At 45.0% G+C, this 20833-nt stretch overlaps 1 protein-coding gene across 1 annotated transcript in view; it reads right to left on the bottom strand.

Moving 5' to 3' along the window:
- Nucleotides 1-20833, bottom strand: part of GIPC2 (GIPC PDZ domain containing family member 2) — a 60985-nt gene that overhangs the window by 30870 nt on the left and 9282 nt on the right. The window contains exon 2 of the mRNA XM_072649929.1: nt 2497-2682. Within this exon, the coding sequence (XP_072506030.1) occupies nt 2497-2682 (186 nt within the window). The remainder of the gene's footprint in view (nt 1-2496; nt 2683-20833) is intronic.

The following is a 20833-nucleotide window of genomic DNA, read 5'->3' as shown; positions in this document are numbered from 1 at the left end:
AGTCTTGCCCCTGTGTTATAGAAAAACCTCCCTACCAATTTTAAGTTTGTAAAACCCCATAATCTTCCATTCTTATTTCCTTTCCAACTCTGCCCCAAGCTGCTGAACTTTTGGCTCCAGTCTCTCGCACTCTCACAACGACCCTTTAAATCCACAAAGGGATGGTGCCTAGTACTGGGAAATGGGCACCCAAGGTGCTAGGTGCACCCCAAGAGATCAAGCACGAGGCCCTGCTGTGGACACCAACAGCTCTGCAGCCCATGAAAGTTTGTCCAGTTTCATGCCCCCCATCAGAGAGGCCTCTGGGCTGGTGACACTGCAGAGACAGATAGCGCAGTCTCCGCCTCATGGCCTGAATTCCCAGAGATAATCCTGCATGACTTTCCCACCACAAGGATTTTCCATTCCATCAACCCTCAGGACTTCTGACCGAGTCATCCCTCTGGCAGGGCTATGACTATGGGGCCTCTCCACACCAGCTTCTGGACTTGGCCTTTAAAGCCCTTCAGTCTGGCTGGATTCACACCAAACAAGGGGTGTCTGGCCTCCAGCTCTTTGCCTGGAGTCACTCCTCCATGCCTGCCTTCCCTCCTGCTCAAAGCTTTTCTGATCTCCCCAATTAGTGTCAGGGATCTCCCCCTCCTCAAGTTAGCTTCCTGATCACCCTAGTTATTGACCTACTTGTTGAAAATAACCGTTTATTTACTTATTACGGGCAGGGTGTTGTGCATCCTCCCTCCACCCATCCATACTATAAGCCCCAGAGGCCAAGGCTTTCACTTTAGTCTCCACTCACACCCAACACGAGCTAGGCAATTAAGAAATCTCTGTTGAATTAAATCTATGTACAGGTTTGATCACCCAGGAGGATGATAGCTTTGTCTTGCCACCTAAAGCCACGTGACACAGCCTGTCACAATACTGGTGTGGGAAAAATGCTGATGAAATGGAGGGTAAACTCTGTCATAGTGCACCTGAGCAGCTCCCTGTATTCAGACTTCAGAATAAAGACTTTCTCTTCCAATCAGTCTAAATTACTGAAGAAAAAAGCTGGGGCTTTCGTATTCATTACTGACAAAGTTCTCGCTCTTACCTTCAGGCCTCCCTACTCTGTGTTTCCATTAGAGAACCATGTAATTCAGGGCTTTTTGACCATCTGTGTGTCCCTGCACCTTAGGCAGTGTGGCATTGCCTTTGGACACTCCTCTTCCGGTAATGTTTTCCAATGTGTAGAAGGCTAGGCAACACAACAAGCATTATTAAACGCTTGCTGTATGCCAGGCACTGTACAAGTACTAGGGTCAGAAATTGTTTGTCCTTCAGTTTTGAAGAGGACCTATAACATCAAGGGATTGTCTTGACTAGAATGTGAATTGGATTTAAGTGGGGCAGAGTTCCACAAAGTCATCAGCCTCACTGTCTCTCAGAGTCATTGAAGTCCAGTGGCAAAATAAAAGTCAAGACAACTGGCAAAGGCTCAGAACACAGTGGATGACTTTGGCATCGTCCATGTCTTGTTCAGCTCTAGGTGCTCCACAGCACCTGCTTCAGCCACCTTCGTGGCCACCAAACAAATTGGTCCTATTGGCCCTCACTCTGCTAGGGAAAGTTTTCATATGCTTGGGGAAAATATCTCTCTAACTCACCAGTGGGTTGGAGGCCCATCCATCGGTTACCCTCAACCTGGTTTAGCCCAGCCACCAAGATGGTTTTATGGGGTGGCTCCAGCTTCTTGGAGACACAGGTGAGAGTTGGGTGAAAGATAAACACTAAAGGAGGACAAGCAGTCCTGAAAAGGTCCGGGCAAGCCTCACACCAGAGGTAAGGGGGGGGAGGGGCCGATATAAGTACAAATGGAAAGATGGTCCCCTGCCCTCTAGGATCTTACACTCTAATGGAGGAAGACAACACACAAAATGGAGCTGAAAGGGAAGACTCCCACATGGGGGCCTGATAGCAAAGTGCAGAAGGTTAGAAGCCCAGCCAGGAGGGGAATGAAGCATGGCCAGCCTGGGCCTGACCCCAGAATGAAAGTTTCCACTTTCTCAAAAAATTCACAAAAGGCAAGGGGGAGGGTCAACATGGTGGAGATATGATATAGGACATCAAATATATCAAAATACACTTTTCAGGGTATTTTTAAAAACAAATTCAAGGGCTTTGCGTTAAATTTCCCTCATAGTGGAAAAGATTGTTTAAAGAGATTTAAAAGAAACCAAGAAGGCAGTGTGGAGAAGGAGCAGTCCCCAGCTCCCGTACACCTGTGAAGTCAGGAGTGGAGCTGAGTAAGCTCCCTGTGTGGAGCAGGTTTCCCCACACCATGTCGTGTCCACTCTACACTCCCAGGAAAAAGACTGTGAATTGGACAAAATTCTTTGGGAGCAATGGAAGGAGCTCTGGGCAGGTTCTCTAAGGAGGCTGGCCATGAGCAGATTCTAAGGGCCACTGGCTCCAATAGCTACACATTCATGGGAAAATGAATCAGCTAAAGCTTACCTTTATAAAAGCATAGCCAGCGCCATTGTCTGTGATGGTGAGACCCAGGGCATCCTCCGATTTATGCACATTCACTTCTTTTTGAGTTCCTTTCACATGGGCAAATATTAAATCTTCCAGCCCGATCTGTGCTCCTAAGAGTCTTTCCATGTCAATCTTGGGAGTGCTTAAAGTACAGTACAAGATCTGTATGGAGGGAAAAAGAGAAACATTCTAACCTCCATTAGGAAAAGGCAAAAGATTCCCCAGCTTGGGGGGGGGGGGGCAGCAAAAGGTTGTCCCCAAAGTCTGGGCATCAGTGGCCTCTTCCTGTCCATGCATTCCTAGAAATGAGGCCAGGTGACACAGCATCACCCACTTACAATCAAAGGGACAGAGAGTACCACCATCACCACAGTAAAAAACCAAAATAAGATGCAAAATACAGTAAGAATCAGTCCAGTCAATTCACTTGGCTCTTGCTAAGTAGCCACTAATGGAAATCAAAATCAAAAATGAACATTTGCTCCTGCCCTGAAAGAGATTACTTTCTACAACCTGGATACCCACTCACAGGTGTGTATGCATGCATATATATTCACATGTAAATGTTCATATATATACATATAGTGTTTATATGTGTGTGCATGTAGATAGACATGCGTATACATGTGTATGTATATCATCTAGCATATTTTATACTATATAACATAATTATAACATTATATTCTATCTCTTGAACACTGAAATTCTTAGAAAAGCCTATTTAACTAGAGGAGGAGTTTTCATTCCTTTCTCATCATCCCCAACACATTGCACATAGGTATTTAATTTAAAAACGCAAATATTAAAAATTGCTTTACATGTGATTCGGGGGAAATAAAATATTATTTAAAAAAAAAAAGAATCCCTAGTCTAGACAACATTAGGAAGATTTTTTTTTTGTTTGCTTGGTTTTGGTGAGGGAAGGGTCGAAGCAGAGTATCCTCCAGATGGGTAGGCCAGAGAAAAGAGCCAACATTTCTGTCATGATATAGTTACTCCTTGAGGATGGAAGTCTTGTATTATGATTATAAGAAACAAGAAAAGACCTGAAACATCACAGAGTTAGGAGATTTCAGAAGTTACCTAGTCCCACTCTTACCCAAAGCACAATCTTCTCTAAAGTATCCCTTGCAGAGGCCAATCAGCCTCTCTCTACTCAAAGACCTCTAGTGATGGAGCTCATTATGCCCAAAGAGAGCTCATTGTATTGATGGACAGCCACCATGATTAGGACTCGTTTCTCTAAATTGTGAACTGTTTTGAATGTCAAGTTAAGACTTCAATTTAGCAGGCAACGGGAAACTATTGCTTCACGAACAAGGGAAGGATCAAAGTATTATCCTTCTAAGATGCCTCCACAGTATATATTGAAAAGAGGGGAGTAAGGAGATGGGGAAATCCTTCCAAAGACTTTCATAGTATGATCAGTGTGAGGCAATGAGGGCCTGAATGAGGTTGGCAATAATAAATCAGAGGATCTGGAGTTAAAATGGACTTCAGAGGTCAACTAGCCCAGATGAAAGGTAGGCAGGCAGGAAGGAAGGAAGGAAGGAAGGAAGGAAGGAAGGAAGGAAGGAAGGAAGGAAGGAAGGAAGGAAGGAAGGAAAGGAGAGAGGGAGGGAGGGAAAGAAGGAGCTTTCCAGTCCCCTCTCACCCAGCTGCTCACACCTTCCCCTTTCCCTCTGAGATTCCCCTCTAGCGGTGCTGTCTGGATCTTTTCCTTCCTGGTTATGTACGCAGGGTCTTCTCCTTTAGAGTTCAATCTCCCTGAGGGAAAGGATTTCCCTTTGCTCTGCTGAGCACATGGCATGCCTGCTTACTGAAAGCTTGTTAACTATTGCCTGCCAGACTGACCAGAGGACAGCAATGAGATGATGCCACATGAGACAGAGTGAAGAAAAGGAGAGTCTGGGGAGCCCCGTGGACATTTTCTGCTCTTTGAAGGGCTGCTCTTCTGTTTGGCGGAGACGAGAAGAGCCAAAAGAGAGAACTTTGGGGTGAGTGCGCCCTTCAGCTGGCGTGGAGAAGGCTGGACTGGGCAGCCTGCTTCCAGGAGAGGCATGAATACCTCATAGACTCAGAGCATCAATGCAGAGTCTGCTAACCAATGGCAGGTGGCAGCCTCCTTGGGGCAAGAGAAGCAAGGGTGCCTTCGAGGGGCCCTAGCTGGCTCCTTCTTGGTTTGACTCCTTCTCTGATGGGTCCATGGAGGGAGAGAGGCCTCTTTCCAATGTGGAGCCTTGCTTCATGCCATTTGCTGTCTTCTGTTTGGGTCAAGGAAATTAACCTGCAGATTCTCCAATTCAAACAATAATGTTTGGCATTGGTTAAGGATCTTGCTAGCTTTAGGTGGGCATAGAAATCAGTGTGGGATACAGAGGGATGTGGACTAGTGAAAAGGGATTGGAAAGTAGCAGTGAGAAGGATTGTCCTCTATTAAATAAAAAATCTCTTTCCAATCCCTTCAAGGAATTTGCAGTGCTCTTTCCTACAGAAGAAAGGTGGTAATAAGAGAAACATGATAAAGAAAACAGTAGCTTCACTTAAGTCCATCTTTTTGAAGGCTTCTCCAAAGAAAGACAAGCCAGTGCTGATTCTACTGAGTTAGGAAGTCTTGGTCTATGAGTCACCTGAGGAATGGGGTATTGCCAAGCTTGGAGAACAAGCCTGCCCCACTGAATTCTGAGAGTAGCTTTCTGAAGGCTCTCTACACAAGGTGAAATGGTTTTGTCCCTAGAAACTCAAAAGGGCAGCCTATAATGGTGTACACAATCCAAGCTGGCAGAGGGAGCACCTGCAATGTTGGACCATAAACGTTGTAGAGCCCTAGAGAAAGATAACAGCTGGTGATCTCATCCGAAATTACATCAAAGAGCAAAGGTCTAAATCTTAAGACAAATGTATTATTCAATTCGATACTTGTTAAGTACTGACATTTTTTAAAACTAATCTTAAAATGTTGAATAAATGTCATTTCTAAGTGTAAAGACATTGTGTTAGGCATAGTTGGGGGGGGGGGGTGATGACAAAGACAAGAAGTGAAAAACAAAAACTACTGCTTCAAGGAGTCTACACTCTAGTACATTACTGAGAATCTGAGCTAGACTAGAATGTAAACTCCAGTTAGAACGGAAGCTCCTTCCAAGCAGGAAGTGCCAAAGCAGAGCCAAAATGGTGGAACTGCAGGAAGAAGGACAACCAAGTTCCCCAGAACCACATGAGACAGGCAAAGAGGTCTGCATTCAGTGGGGGTGGGGTCTAGCCTGGAAAGTGTTTTCTAGGGCAGAGGAGAGGCTAGAAGAGGTCTCCGATTCAGCCTACAGGGCACCTTGATATGGGATCACAGCCAAGGATAACCTACCCAGCAAAACTGAATGTAATGCTCCAGGGGGAAATGGGCCTTTAATGAACAGAGAACTTCCAAACATCCCTGATGAAAAGCCCACAGTTGCAGAAAAACTCTTAAATCCAAACACAAGAGTTAAGAGAAACGCCAAAAAGATCAACATAAGCAAATGATTGATCATATGGGACTAAACAATGAAGACTGAGGACATTTTAATATGGGGAGATTATGCCCCAGAGCTCTACCATCAAGAGTCACAGAGGCAATTAGACAGAGAGCCTGGGAGCAATTCTGTTACGTTTTGATGACCTTAAAAGAAGAATGGAAACAGCAGGTAAGGGGAATACAGTGAGGTGGCAGGGAGGAAGGATGGACAAAAGGGTCTCACCTCTTTGTTCTGGAAGAGGACCAGAACGACATCACTATGTTCAAGTGAAGTGTCAGTGAGTCCAACTGGGGCTGATCAGACCAACATGAGCTCGGCATGCTGTACCACAGGTTGGGCACAGACAGTCAGTGTGAATATTTGGGGTGGATATCTCAAATTTGTGCATCCTGTGTTTACTTTGTGCTGTCTCAATTCTGCACAGCACCTTTTCTTATGTGGGCATGCCATGCTGGGCGGTCCTGTGCCAGTGTCTCCCATGTTGCACAGTCAAATCCAAAGTTCTTGAGAGAGACCTTCAGAATGTCCTTGTATGACTTCTTCTGGCCACCATGTAATCGCCTGCCCCATGTGAATTCTCCATAAAACAGTCTTTTTGGCAAGCGTACATTTGGCATTCAAACAACATGGCCAGCCCATCAGAGTTGCGCTTTCTGAAGCATAGTTTGAGTAGCTGGCAGTTCAGCTCAAGCCAGGACTTCAGCGTCTGATACCTTATCCTGCCAGGTGATCCTCAGAATCTTCCTAAGACAGTTCGAATGGAAACAATTCAGTTTTCTGGCATGGTGCTGGTAGACTGTCCATGTTTCACAGGCATACAGCAATGAGGTCAGCACAATGGGCTCTGTAGATCTTCAGTTTGGTAGTAAGTCTAATATTTCTTCTCTCCCAAACTTTCTTTTGGAGCCTCCCAAACACTGAACTAGCTCTGGAAATGCATGCATCAACCTTATTGTCGATGTGTACATGCCTGGAAAGCACATTACCAAGGTAAGTGAACTTATCCACACCATTCAAAACTTCTCCATTTGTTGTAATCGATGGTTCTACATATGGATGATGTGGTAGTGGCTGATGGAGCATCTGAGTTTTCTTGGTATTAATTATTAGACCAAAAGTAGCACATGAAGCACAGAATGGATCCATACTTTGTTGCATCTCAACTTCAGAGGCTGCATTGAGTGCACAATCATCTTGAAACAGAAAATTATACACCAACACTCCCTCCACTTTGGTCTTTTCAAATTGAACAACTTACCACCAGTACAGTAGTTGACCTTGATGCTATATTCATCCTCGTTGAAAGCATTTGTTAACATGGGTGAAAACATCATATTAAAAAGCATAGGAGCAAGCACACAACCCTGCTTGACTCCATTGGTGACAGGAAAAGCACGAGAGCATTGTCTACTATGCAGAACCCAGGCAAATATGTCATCACGAAATTGATGTACAATACTGATGAACTTCTCTGGGCAACCAAATTTAACATAATTTTCCATAAACCCTCAAGACTAACAGTGTCAAAGGCCTTGGTCAGTTCTACAAACGTTGTGTACAGACCTCTGTTCTACTCCTGGCATTTCTCCTGGAGTTGTCTGACAATAAATACCATATTGACTGTTCCTTGGCCCTTTTCTGAAGGGCTGGCTCTCAGGTATAATGACTATCTTCCAGGTGAAGGAATAGCCTATTAAGGAGGACTCTAGCAAGAATTTTGCCAGCAGTGACTAAGAGAGAGACCCCCCTGTGATTGTCACAGGACAATCTATTCCCTTTGCCTTTATAGAGATGGAAAATGGAGACATCCTTGAACTCCTGGGGGATAACCTCCTCTTTCCATATAACCTGGAAAATTTCAGTCAACTTTTGTATGAGCAATGGTCCCCCTACCTTGTAAATCTCACCTGGAATAGAATCAGCACGAGCTGCTTTGCCACAAGAAAGGAGCCTAATGGCCCTTAAAACCTCTTCTTCAGTTGGAAGTTCAGCTAAGGAGGGATTGACTTCAACCTGAGGTAAACATCAATGGCCTCAGCATTGATTGATGATGGTCTGTTGAGAACACTATGGAAATGTTCAGCTAATCTCTCTAGGATCATGTCCTTATTACTAATCAATGTGGCTCCATCATCACTGAGTAGTTGTGTTGCACCATAGGTTTTTGGTCCATAAATAGCTTTCAAGGAATCATAAAAGTGCTTTGGATTGTTACTCTCAACATAAATCTGAATTTCATCTGCCTTCTTACTGAACTAGGAACCCTGCATCTCTCTAAGCTTTGCTTGTACTTCACTTTTGATGGAATTAAATGCTGCCTTCTTTGAGGTGGATGAACTATCCTGTGGAGTTGTCATTTTTCATTTAGCAGCTTCTGAATTTCCCCATCATTTTCATCAAACCAGTTTTGGTGTTTGCAAGTGTTCTGACCCAGATGAGCAAATATAGTGTTGTAATCTGAAAGCTGCCCACTTCTTTCTGCTCCACTGTTGCCAACTTTGTGTTGTCTCAACTTTCCCTCTAACTTAGCAACAAATTGTTCACCCTCAGAGCTCTAATTTGTTGACATTAATTCTTCTGGCAGTCATTTTGCCTCAGGGCTGGCACTTTTGATGAATGCAAGTATTTAGCTTGGAAAGGATAAGTCTGTGATCAGTGCAGCACTCTGCACTACATATTGCCTTTGTCACTCTCCCATCTTGTCTGTCTCTTCTCCTTACAATCACATAGTGTATTAGGTGCCAATGTTTGCTGCAAGGGTGCATCCATGAAGTTTTATTGCATTTAGGTAAATGGAAAGCAGTGTTGGTGATGAGAAGGTCATATGATGCACAAGTCTTCAGCAGTAAATGACCATCGCTGTTGCTGTTTCTAACTCCATTCCTCCCTAGGACTCCCTGGCAAATCTGGTAGTCTGAGCCTACTCTAGCATTAAAGTCACTCAGAATGACACGGTAGTCCTCTTTTGGCACACTGATGCCCAAGACGAAGAATGGAAACAGCAGGTAAGAGGAATACAGTGAGGGGGCAGTGAGGAATGATGGACAAAAGGGTCTGACCTAACTGAGTGTGAAAGCAGAAATTCATACAAACATGGACAGAAAGCCTAGGACCTCACTCTCCTCTGAGCTGGTCAAAGGAGGGAACATGCACACGCACACACACACACACACACACACACACACACACACACACACACACACATTAGGTACAGGTTGGCAGCACCCTTGCCCCAGAAGACTCCCCTGTTTTGACCCTCCCAACAGCCTTCTGAAAAGTTCCCTTCCTCTTACTTTGAACCCCACTTTCCACCACCCTCCACAATTCTTACTGATTTCATCAGTTCTTTGACTCGTAAACACCTAAAAACTACCAGAAAAATATCCTGGTTTCTAGTACAAAGCATGGTTAGGGTGGGGGAGGAAACACATTTCTCAAATAATGAGTTGATTCAGCTTTCCAAGCAGCTTGAGGGGCTCCCAACCTTAGAATGAGGTTAAACACAATGAGGAATTTCCCGATCTGTACAAGAAGGTTAAAAGCAGGAAAAGCTTACTCAAAAAGATTTCTCAAGAAAGTCACCCCAAATGTGGACATTGTAAAAGCAACTGGAACTGGGCATGGTGGTTCAGGTCCCTGATGGGGGGAAGGGTGGGGACAGGGAGGTTGGCTCTGTGCCCCAGGAGGATAAAAGCCAAGCAAGAGTCTGGACTAGTTCAAAACCCAAGCTGGCAAGGGTCTGGGAGTTGAGGGGAGGGGTGCCATCGGGCTCCCAAAGGGGCAGGGAGGGGCTGGCTAGGTCAGGAAAACAGAGCGGGTGAACCCTTTCTTACTGATCAGTATTGGGAAAGAGCTATCACTTCTAGCCGGGAGAAAAGGGGGAGATTCAGACTCCCAAACCCAAAGCTGTAGAAGGGGGAAGGAGCGGCCTGGGGATGATGCCATCCATCCAGGGACTGTTTGCAGGCAGACCCTGAGGGTGCTTAGCCTGAAGGAGAGGAGACTGGAGGAACAAGCTAGTTGAGGCTCGGAGGTAAAGTGACTTGCCCACCATCACACAGCTAAGCAAATATCTGAGACAGAAAGTGAACTCAGGTATTCCTGACTCCAGGCCCGGGATGCTAATGACCTCACCAGCAGCTGCCTCTCTCTGGTCTTCTGCTCTCCCAACCATAGAAATCAGAACCCCTAAGAGCCGCTGGCGCCTCAGTTTGCCGCAGTCCGCTAGTTATTACGTACAGCGTAGCTAGAACCTCTAAGGAAAAGGCGAGAGGCATCAGGGAGGAACAGGAAACAGCCACCTTGCAATCCTGGTCCCCCAGTGCCCCAGGGCAGCCCTGCTCACAGACACTGGGTATGGCCCTGGTGTCCCTTTCAAAAGATTGGACTCAGAATTGTTTTCACAAGATGATCCTCAGATGTTACTCATCTCTTAAAACTCTCCTCCCTGAGGTAGGATCTTGGCCAAAATGACCCATCGCCAGGGATGGGACCAGAAGCAGCCCCGAAAAGGTCTGGGTCCTCCCTCTGACACCAGAAAGGGTTAGAGATTGACAAATCCAGAGAACAATGCCACTGTCTCAACGCCGTTTTGTTTTGGAAAATGCAATTATTCTCCGCGTGTGTGTCTCTGTGTCTCTGTCTCTATCTCTGTCTCTGTCTCTGTCTTTCTCTCTCTCTCTCTCTCTCTCTCTCTCTCTCTCTCTCTCTCTCTCTCTCTCTCTCACACACACACACACACACACACACACACACATACACATATACACACTCAAATGTTATGTTAACATTTCATGGGATTTTTAGTGTCATTTTAAATGAACTAATAACATGTAAACTTCTGTTTTAATTTCTAAGACAATAAACGTCGATAGACATCACCCACATAAGCAGAAGCTCTTTGGGGAGGAAGGGTTCTTAAAAGTGTAAAGGGGTCCCTAGCCCAAAACGTCTGAGAGTGGCTGCCTCAGAGCCTTTGAGTAGTATAGTGGCAGCTGCCCACTAGTTAGACCCAAAGACAACCAGGTGGAGGTAGAGAAAGAAAACTCAGATCTGAACGGCAGCAGTTTCACCTCCCTGAGATAGCAGGGAACACGCTGGCCTCAGGCTGAAGAAAGTGAAATCAAGTCAACATGCGTGTTATGAAGCACCTACTATGTGCCAGACACTGTACTAAGCACTGGAATCAATCAGCCGACATTTATTAAATACCTATTTTGTTCCAGGCAGTCAACATTTATTAAGCACCTACTATGAGCCAACAACTACCTGGTACAGCAAAGTGGAGATGGTGCTAGGCCTGGAATGGAGAAGATTCCACTTGCTGGGTTCAAATCTGGCTTCAGACACTTACTAGCTATGTGATCCTGAGCAAGTGCCTTCACCCTGTTGGCCTCAGTTTCCTCATCTGTAGAATGAGTGGAGAAAGAAATGGCAAACCACTGCAGTATCTCTGCCAAGAAAACCCCAAATGGGGTCATGAAGAGTCAGACATGAGTGAAAGGACTGAACTCCTCCTCTTGCAGCAGCATAGTGCCAGACATGGACCCAGGAGACTCAGTTTAGAATCCTGGCTCCAACATCTATTAGTCATATATTCATGGGTAAGTATGAACTACTATCATTATTACCAGATGTATTCAGGGTACTGAATATACAAACATGACATATACAGCCTCAGTCCCTACCATATATAGGCTGTAGATATACTACAGAAATGGAGGCAGGGGGCGGGGGAAGAGAGAGGGTCTGGACCTGTGATTTAAAGAAAGGAACTCCCGGTGTGGAAATTCTTCCCCACACCCAACGCAGATCAGCAGCTCATCAATAACGTATCTTTGAGGAGTGTCCCCAGCGCTCTGAGATCAAGGGCAGACAGCCACAGTCATGGGGCTTCAGGGCCAAACGGATCAAGGGTTTGAGCTCATCCTCTGCCTCTGCCTCTGTACCCTCTACCTTGCTGCCTCTTTGTTATATACCAAATGGCTATCTATATCCCTAGAAGAAACAAAGAAACAAAAGAAACTGAAGGGCATGTAATCATAACGACCCAGCTTCTCCACAAAGAAAATCTGATGAAAGGTTACCTCCTTCCCTTCACTGGAGAGATGGGTGGGGGACGTTGCTGATACCATCAGATTCAGCTGTGGCATGCTTCTTTTTGGTTTTTCTGACCTTTCTTCTTTAAGTTACAAAAGATGTTTCATTAGGTAAAGGGGAGAGGAGGAATACATCCAGATGTTAAGGGGATGTGGCAACAAGGGATCACAAGAAAAATGACAATAAAAAGAAACAAACTGAAACCCCTCAGAAGTGTCCATTATAGACTCTGACTGGCCAGCACCAAAGGTGCTCGAATATTAAAAGAACAATACATCATAATCTTGTCTGTTATCCTAATTGGAAGTCATTGGGGAGTCATTTTAAAACATTTGAGTCATCGCTTTGGTAGGAGAAATATTTACTTGGTCATTTATGCCTTCTCATTTGTTATGTTTCCATAACAATCAAATACCAAACTTGTAGCACTTGTTTCACAACACAGATGAGAGAGAGACAGAGAGGAGACATAGACAGACAGATAGAGCCATAAAGACAGAAAGAAAAGAGACAGAGAGATAAAGACAGAGAGAGAAGAGACAAAATACACACACACACACACACACACACACACACACACACACACGGTGTCCTTGCCTCCATCTTCTCCACTACTAGTGACCATCCAGAAACAAGTTTCACACTTCTGAAAAGAAATAAAACTGGCAAGAAGACAGCATGGGAGATTTGGGAACATGAGCCAAGGCTCTCTATTTATAAGACCTCTGGGAGCAGAGTATCCTGAGCTTGGCCTCAAACACTGGAGAACTTTCTATAAATGAATCACTTCTAAATGAGCTCTCCTGGGTCAGCAGCAGCATGTCAGAAATAAAATAGGAATCACTTTTCCTGCTCTCCTGGCTTAGGGAGACTACATTTATTCATCATTCAAGATAATGAAGGCAAAATTACACTTTTATAAAACATAGGGAAATGCCTATTCAAATACAGGATGTGTTTGTGAGTATCCTACTTTAATCTGATGGTGACTGCTAAACATAATCAACAATCAAGAAGCATTTATGAAGTACCTACTGTATGCCAAGCACTATGGTAAATGCCAGGGGGTACAAAGAATGAAAGAGGCTAATATCCTAATGGAAGAGACAAGTCTGCATATCCACATACTGTATGTATGGATACAGCGTATATGGATGGCATACATACACCATATATGTGTGTGTGCATGAACACACATATGGTGTCCATAGAATAAATATGGAAAGGGTCCAAATTCAAGTATTCAAATCTAAGGCAGTTTGGGAAGAGGATACTAGTAAGTGGAAGAATCAGGAAAGTTTCAGGAAGAAGATGGGATGGAAGAAAAGGATTCTGGAGGGGGAAGGGGCCAAGGTAGAGCTGAGCTTCAGCATAGTAGGATGAGGTGGCAGGGACATGAGGGTCACAGGCCACCACCTCCTATCATCTCACATGTGTGTACTTGGCCTATGTGTAGAGTGCCCTGTTTGAACTACACTGTGACCTCCTGACCTGGTCATCTTCAGCTCCTGCCTCTGAGACCTCTCCAGGGATGATGGGGACATCATTGAGAAGGTGGAACAGTTCTTTGAAAAAATTGAACGTCTGACCCTACTCTTGCCTCCAGATGTAGACCATTTCCATGCCTTGGGCATCATAGGGCTTCCTGTTTCCTAAGCTGCAGCCAAATTTTATGACTCCTTAGGAATGAACATTCTAGAGCCAAAATTATACAGGGCCAAACTGTCATTCAGTGTGGCATTAAGATAGCATTCACTGGGACCAGCTACTTGAAGCTACTGCCGGCCCAAATGGCAAAGACTTGGGGTGTGGAAGCTCCCCACCCAGTCACTTCCCCTTGAAGAATGAGGTGAAGAGTGTCCAGCCCTAGAATACCAGGCCCAGTGACCCAACAGCACTTCACTCTAAAGCCATCTGATCCAGGATCTTGAGAGGACTTCATCCTGGAGACATCCAACCCAAAGACCCAAGCATCCTCAGTCTTGAGGTTGTTCAGCACTCACCTTCTCACCATGCAATGGCCTCTCCCATAGCAGCCAACATAGAGAGCTGCAGTTTTCATTTAGAAAATGTCCAGCTCAGAGAATCAAGAAGCCTCCTGCCTTTCAGCAGATGGCCCTAGAGACTGAGAGAGAAATATTGGAGGGGCTGTGAAAAACTAGACACAGCACTGCCTTTTCAGAGGAGCCACTGTGGAAAGCAATTTGTTGCCCAACTAGTCACTAACCTGGTTCATCACTGACCCAGTGATCCCACTACAAGGCACCCATCCCAAAATAAAAGAGAGGAAAAGGTCCTCTGTGTAACATATGTGTGCACATGTATACATACTGTATGTATATATACTCATGTATATGTGCCTGTAGGTGTATATATTTGGACATTATCAGCATAAGAATTTGTTACACAAGTTTTGTTTTTCTCTCTGTTTTTCAACATGAATGAACTGGAAGGGAAAGGAAATCTATGCTTATGAAGAAGAAATAAAGCTTTTAAAAGGAAAAAACATGAACATCTAGCCTCTGCCTTTACTGGAGTCATGTGTCTGTCCAGGACAGACAGATGGTCCCAGAGGACTGTCTTCCAGCAGCACACCTGCCTAGGGGCACACAAGAAACTTCAAGATGGTGCCTTCTTCCGTCTTTGTGTGTATTTTGAAAACCATTTGACTCAACAAAACAAAACACAGGCTAAAGGGCCCTTTTCCTCCCACAAGGATGAGTTCTCACATATGCTAAAATCGGACCAGATTCCTTGAGAGAGGAAGTCACAGAGAAAACATTTGGTTCCACAATCCTTTGATTATCAGCATCAGCTAGGGCACAAAAGCAGAGAATCATGAGCTCTCAAGGTATCGGTGGCTGTCATAGGTGCAACAATCCTCTCTCTGTCTCTGTCTCTGTCTCTGTCTCTGTCTCTGCCTCTGTCTCTGTCTCTGTCTCTGTCTCTGTCTCTCTCCTTCTCTCTCTCTCTATCTCTGTCTGTCTGTCTGTCTCTCTCTGCTCCCTGATACAAAACTCCTTCTTTTCACCATGAATATCTTCCATTGATGCCACACATCATCTGTCTGGGCTTCAGTTTCCCCATTTGTAAAATTCAGGGGCTCGAGGTGACAGCCTCTACAATGCTTTCCAGCTCAAACTCTATGACCCAATGATCATAGAATGCCAAGACTGGAAGAATCAAAGCTGTGGGTACACTCTGGTCACTGAGGGAGGCTGAAGCAAAATCCTGAGAGTCACTGCCATAAGATTTTTCAGGAAACATGATGGCACAGGAGGGGAGCCTATCAAGCCCTGTAAGGGCTCAGGTAGGCAGAGCTGTGGCCACTGAGCCTCTGAGCATCACACATTGAGGGACTTCTAAAGCCTGGAGGGACTATGGGTATCTTCCTCCAATGCACACGCTTATGAACAGTTTAATTGGAAAAAAGAAAATAAAACAGGAGCAGCAGACCATAAAGGACCTCAGTGTTGTATTGAGACCCCCAAAATCATCAAACACCTAGAAGGAAGCTTCCTCTGTATTCTGTAGCTCCTCCCTGGGGATGGGGGCAGAGGAGCAGATCATACCATGGTTGCAGCCTTCAGCCCAGCTCAGAAAAAGACACACACTGACACAGGAAAGGAGACAGAGACAGAGACAGAGACAGAGACAGACAGAGAGACAGAGATAGACAGAGAGACCCACACAGAGAGACAGAGAAACAAAGACAGAGTCAGAGAGACAGAAAGATGCAGACAAAGAGCCAGAGAGAGTGAACGCTTGTCAGGCACTTACTATGTGCCCTCTTCTAAGAGTGGGGAACACAGGCAAAAATAACAGCAAGCCCAAAAAAGTTGGTCTTACCCTCAAGGAGCTTCCCCTCTAGTAGGGGAAAGATAACACACAGCATGAGGAGAAATGAAGGAGGGGCCACAGTGTCTGCCAGGGGCCAAGGTAGAGAAGTCTGGAGAGTGAGGAACAGAGTTGGGGGAGACCAGAAGCATGGCTGGCCCAAAGGCTTCCTCAAATGGACATTCCAGGCAGAAACTCCCACACATGGGCCTCATTCCCTTTTTACCTTAGGCAGGGGAAGTTTGTTTTTTTCCAACCAAATCTCCATACCCTACCTTCTCAGCAAATCCTTTTTGTAAAAAACAAATTTAAGTCCAGCTGACTCATGTTAATAAGACTCCCATGTGAGAGAGTTCACATAGGACAATGCCAGCACCCCAGCCCCTCAACCTCCAGGGGCAGCCTACCCAAAGGAGTAAACTTGGGGGAGTCTGTCCAGCTGGCGTTCTCCACTAAGAGCTGAAGGGCTTCTGGCCCATCTAATTCAAATTAAATAATGAAGCTGTGTTGCCTTTGGTGTTGTTGGATGAGTCATCTCTTCAAAAGCCTCTGAGCCCTAAAATCCACCAGGATGGCAGAAGGTGATACCTTGCCCATATTGGCAGAAAAGACTGGTTTGCAGTCCTGTTGATGAGGGTGTTATCCCATGCAAAGCTACCAGCTGTAGCAGGAGACACAGGAAAACTTGCATGACAAAGAGCTCAGGTGCCATGACTTTTTTCTTGTACTCTCCCCTGGGGTGGGAGATAAAGTTGACTGAGGATACGGAAATGAAAGAAAAGAACTGATAGTCATGAAATGTCCCACGTGCTGAGGAATAGAAGTCTCCTCTCACCTGAACCAGGTCGAACAAAAAGCACTAGGTCTACATGCCCTGAACTTTCGGTCCAAGTTTACCGGAAACAGTTCTGATTAATTGTTCCACCAACAATTGCTTTACCAAGAAAGAGAAGGTGGCCGAACTGCCTCGCTTCCCTTATGACCTTGGGAATCTCACACTCCAATAAAGCATGGTTTTAGAATAATATAAAATATAAATAAACATGGTTTTATAATAATATAAAATATAAAATAAAACACATTTTTAAACCTTTAGTCTTTCAGGAGTGCCCCAGAGAATCAGTGCGCTTCTAACCACTCTCGTCTCCTGGACCAACTTGGCCCTGAAAAGTGAAAGGGAGCTCCAAGTTTCTATGGAAGACCCCGAGCTAGCAGCTCTGTGAGTGCAGCACCTTGAACCCTGCAAATCCCCAAGGCCCTTCCCCAGTCCAGGAGGCCTGAACCATTTGTCTATCAAAAGACTCCGCCCCTTTCCAAGCCCATTTCCCCGGGAAGCCAGATTTTCCTCCTGTGCTTCAACCACAACACCTCACACAAAGCAAAGGCAGAGACAGTTGAGAGGAGCTGGTCACCGGGTTCCTGTTTAAGTCAGTAATTAAAGAGATTTGCAAAAAGATCTAAAACCATACCACTTTTCTCACTAAATTTTTGTTTTGAAAATATAGTTATTTCCCTAAAACTGCTGTGTACACTAACATGTCATAACTTTATTGTTATTTTTAATAAATTGAGAAATTGTTTTTTAAATTGATCATTTTCATCACTATAAATTTCCATAGATACCCATGAATGTGCTGGAGAGCCAGATGTGAGCTTTTATACTTCAGAGGAATCAGCAAAGCTACAGCTCAGGGCTCAATTTGTAGTTTTGTGGATTGTCCAGATTTTTAAAAAGTGATGGAGAAAACATCAATAACACAGATTAAACTTTAAAGTGTGTCTGAGTACTTTTTTTGAGAGCCTGTTGTTATACATTTACCACCAGGATCCTACATATAACTCACATAAATAAAAGGTCTTTGGGGTCCTCAATAATTTTGAAAAGTCAAAGGGAGTCTTGAATCTTGAGACCAAAAAGTTGGAGAACTACCCTAATTCTTTTAGTAGATTGGAAAAGAGGACAGTATCCTTAGGAGCACATCCAGGCCATTTTTGGTTATTCAGTAAAGACATTAAGGACAAAATAAAAGGCAGCAGGGACATAAAAGCAGTCATTTTGTTACTGCCTAGGGAAATTAGAGATACACATAGAGTTTAAATTAACCACGTGGGACAGCTGGAAAGCTAGGTGGGACCCTGGAGACATCCAGTCACCTTTGAAGTGCCTAGCCCCAGTGGGGACAGCCTGCCAAAGTTGAGGGATAGAGGCAGAAGATCAAACCCAGAGATGGAAATCGTTAGAGTGAAACACACTTATTGATTGTCTTCAAGTTCACAGACTCCAGGTGGAGAATCCTTTCTCTAGTACAGCCTCTGTGCAGATGAGAAACTAAGGCCCCAGAAGGAAGATGCCCACACCAGTGCTTTCACTGGCATAAGGAACTCCCAGGGGAAAAAACTCCCTCTACCAACTTAGATCTGCACCTTCTCCAAACTTGCCTAGAACCCTTAGGAGGAGAAGTGTCCAGTATCAGAGGTGAGACTTCCTGACTCCAGCCCTCCATCCTCCATACTGCACTGTCTCAGTTTATTTAGTTCACACCTGAAATAAAAAAAGAGTCCTGTCAAAAATGGTCCTCCTGGTTTTGCCTGGATACCACTTGTGAAGGAGAATACAAATCCACACCTCTTCCAGGCAGCTGTGGGTACAGGGACTTCTTGGCAGTCATATCACCCTGCTGATGATCTAATACAATCTCCAGAACTTTGAAATGCCACTCTCATCTTGTGGACATCTAGCAGGAAAGTCAGGTGAGCTCTCAAGATATCAACAAGCCTGGAGTCAGGAAGATCTGAGTTTGAATCTGGCCTCAAACATCCTAGTTGTGTGACCCTGGACAAGTCACTTCACCTCTGCCTCAGCTTCTTCATCTTTAAAATGGGTATCATAACAGTACCTACCTCCCAGGGTGGTTGTGAGAATCAAGTGAGATGGCATGTAAAGTGCTTTGCCCATCTTTAAAGTGCTGTCTATATCAATTCTCCATATTAGTATTATCTCCAGGTTGACCCAAGGGGGGAGGGCAGGTGAAGTTTTTAGTCCACAGTGTCTAACACATGGGGGATTATGATCTCCATCAGTAAAGAGCATGTCTGAGATGGGGCAGACCACCAAGCTAGTGGGATCTCAGGATTCTTTAAGAAAAGTAAGTGGTCGGTGCTAATGATGAGCTCTCATCTGTCATTCCACCAGGCTGTGCAGGGTGAAACCGCCTCATACAGGAGGTACATTAGGGAGGGGCTTCAAGTCCTTGCCCTATGAGGATTAGCTGAAGGCATCATGGTGGAGCTGATTGAGGGGAGACAATCTGTCTTGGAGGGCTAACGTTCTGAGAAGCAAGCAGACATGGCAGAGGGGCCAAGTTGGACTTGAGGGCAGGAAAATGCCTTAATGTTTAGGGCTGTCCAAGTGCTAAGGGATGGCCATGAGAGGGAGTGGGATCCCCTCCTTGAAGAGCTTCAGACAAGTTTCAGGAAAGCTCAGGGTAAGGCTCTTTTCTGGGCCCCTGGTTTCCTTTCCAACAGAGAATTCATTGATTCTGACAGAAAGATAGGGTTAGGGTATGGCTGAAGGCTCCAGAAGAAAGAATGGGGAAAGGTTTGGAACAGCTGAGCCCAGGAATGTGAGAGGGAGTTAGCAAGAGAGGAAGAAAAGTCAGCTAATGTGGACAGCATGAGTGACAGTAGCATATTTTGGAGACTGTCTCCAGCAACATTAGGCTGCCTAAGAGTGGGGGGGGAGGGGAGGTAGAGGGTCAGGGTTGAAGACTGTCAAACTGGGATGAGCAGATGGTTGGGGGAGGGAGGGCCTGGGAGGGCTGCACCAGCACAGAGAGACCATCAATCGTTCCTCTGCCTTGCTTTCCCTCTCTCCCCTTTATTCTCCAGGGTTGTGGGGGTTGAGGCAATAAGTCAGCTCATAAATAACGGAGAAGGACCACTCTGGAAAACGCTTGGAGCAATGCAACCACAAAAGCTGTCTACACCCTGGGCCCAGCAGCACTTCCTACTGGGCATGGACACCCCCAAAGAGGTCAAAAGGCCCATCCTCGCCAAACCATTCAGGGCAACATTTTTTCATTATGGTAAAAAACAGGAAATAAGCTGAGTGCCCATCAGTTGGGACATGGATGAACAAGTTGTGTTGAATTTTGTGAATGTGATTGAATATTATCGTACCATAAGATATGACAAACAAAAAATTCAAAGAAACATGGGAAGTCTTATATGAAGGGACTACACAGAATCTACAGAATGACAACAATGGAAATCAAAAGAATAGTGAAAATGAAAGGAAGTGCTGTGTGATTCATTGTAATAATCCATCTGCCCAAAAGAAGAGTTAAGAAAATGTGTCTCCCTCCTTTCATGGGAAGGTAGAGGGCTATGGGTGGAGAATGGTGCATAGCCTTACAGATGGTTTTGCTGAACTACTTTTTGGTGGTTTTGATGGGGTGCTTGGGTGCTTGTGCTTGGACCCCAACTCCAAGATCACACTTCTCCTTAACACTAATCCTGACAGTTTTCTTCCCAACCCAAGGACACTATACCTAGCAAAAACTCATGAGTGGGCCCCACTAAAACAAACTGTCTTTCCCCATTGCAATAACAAGCTGAGCTCTGAGGAAATTCTCTTGAAAAAATAGGACTCTCTTGTAACCACAGAATTATCCTGTATTGATTCCCAAAGTTATTATATTCAATCCAGAGGTCAGGCTATAGAAATCAGCTCTCAAAGCTATCTTGCTACAGATGTAACACATCAAAAGTACACCCCTGAGAAATCCCTTGACCTGGTTTCCATTAGTGAATGATGCCTGTAGCCAAAGTTGGAAGTTATCATCTGATTAGCATATCTGCCAGAT

The sequence above is a fragment of the Notamacropus eugenii genome, chromosome 2 (assembly GCF_028372415.1).
Source record: "Notamacropus eugenii isolate mMacEug1 chromosome 2, mMacEug1.pri_v2, whole genome shotgun sequence".
Classification (NCBI taxonomy): Eukaryota; Metazoa; Chordata; class Mammalia; order Diprotodontia; family Macropodidae; genus Notamacropus; species Notamacropus eugenii.
The sequence above is the reverse complement of the archived record's forward strand: the minus strand, read 5'-3'. Positions and strand labels throughout refer to the sequence as shown.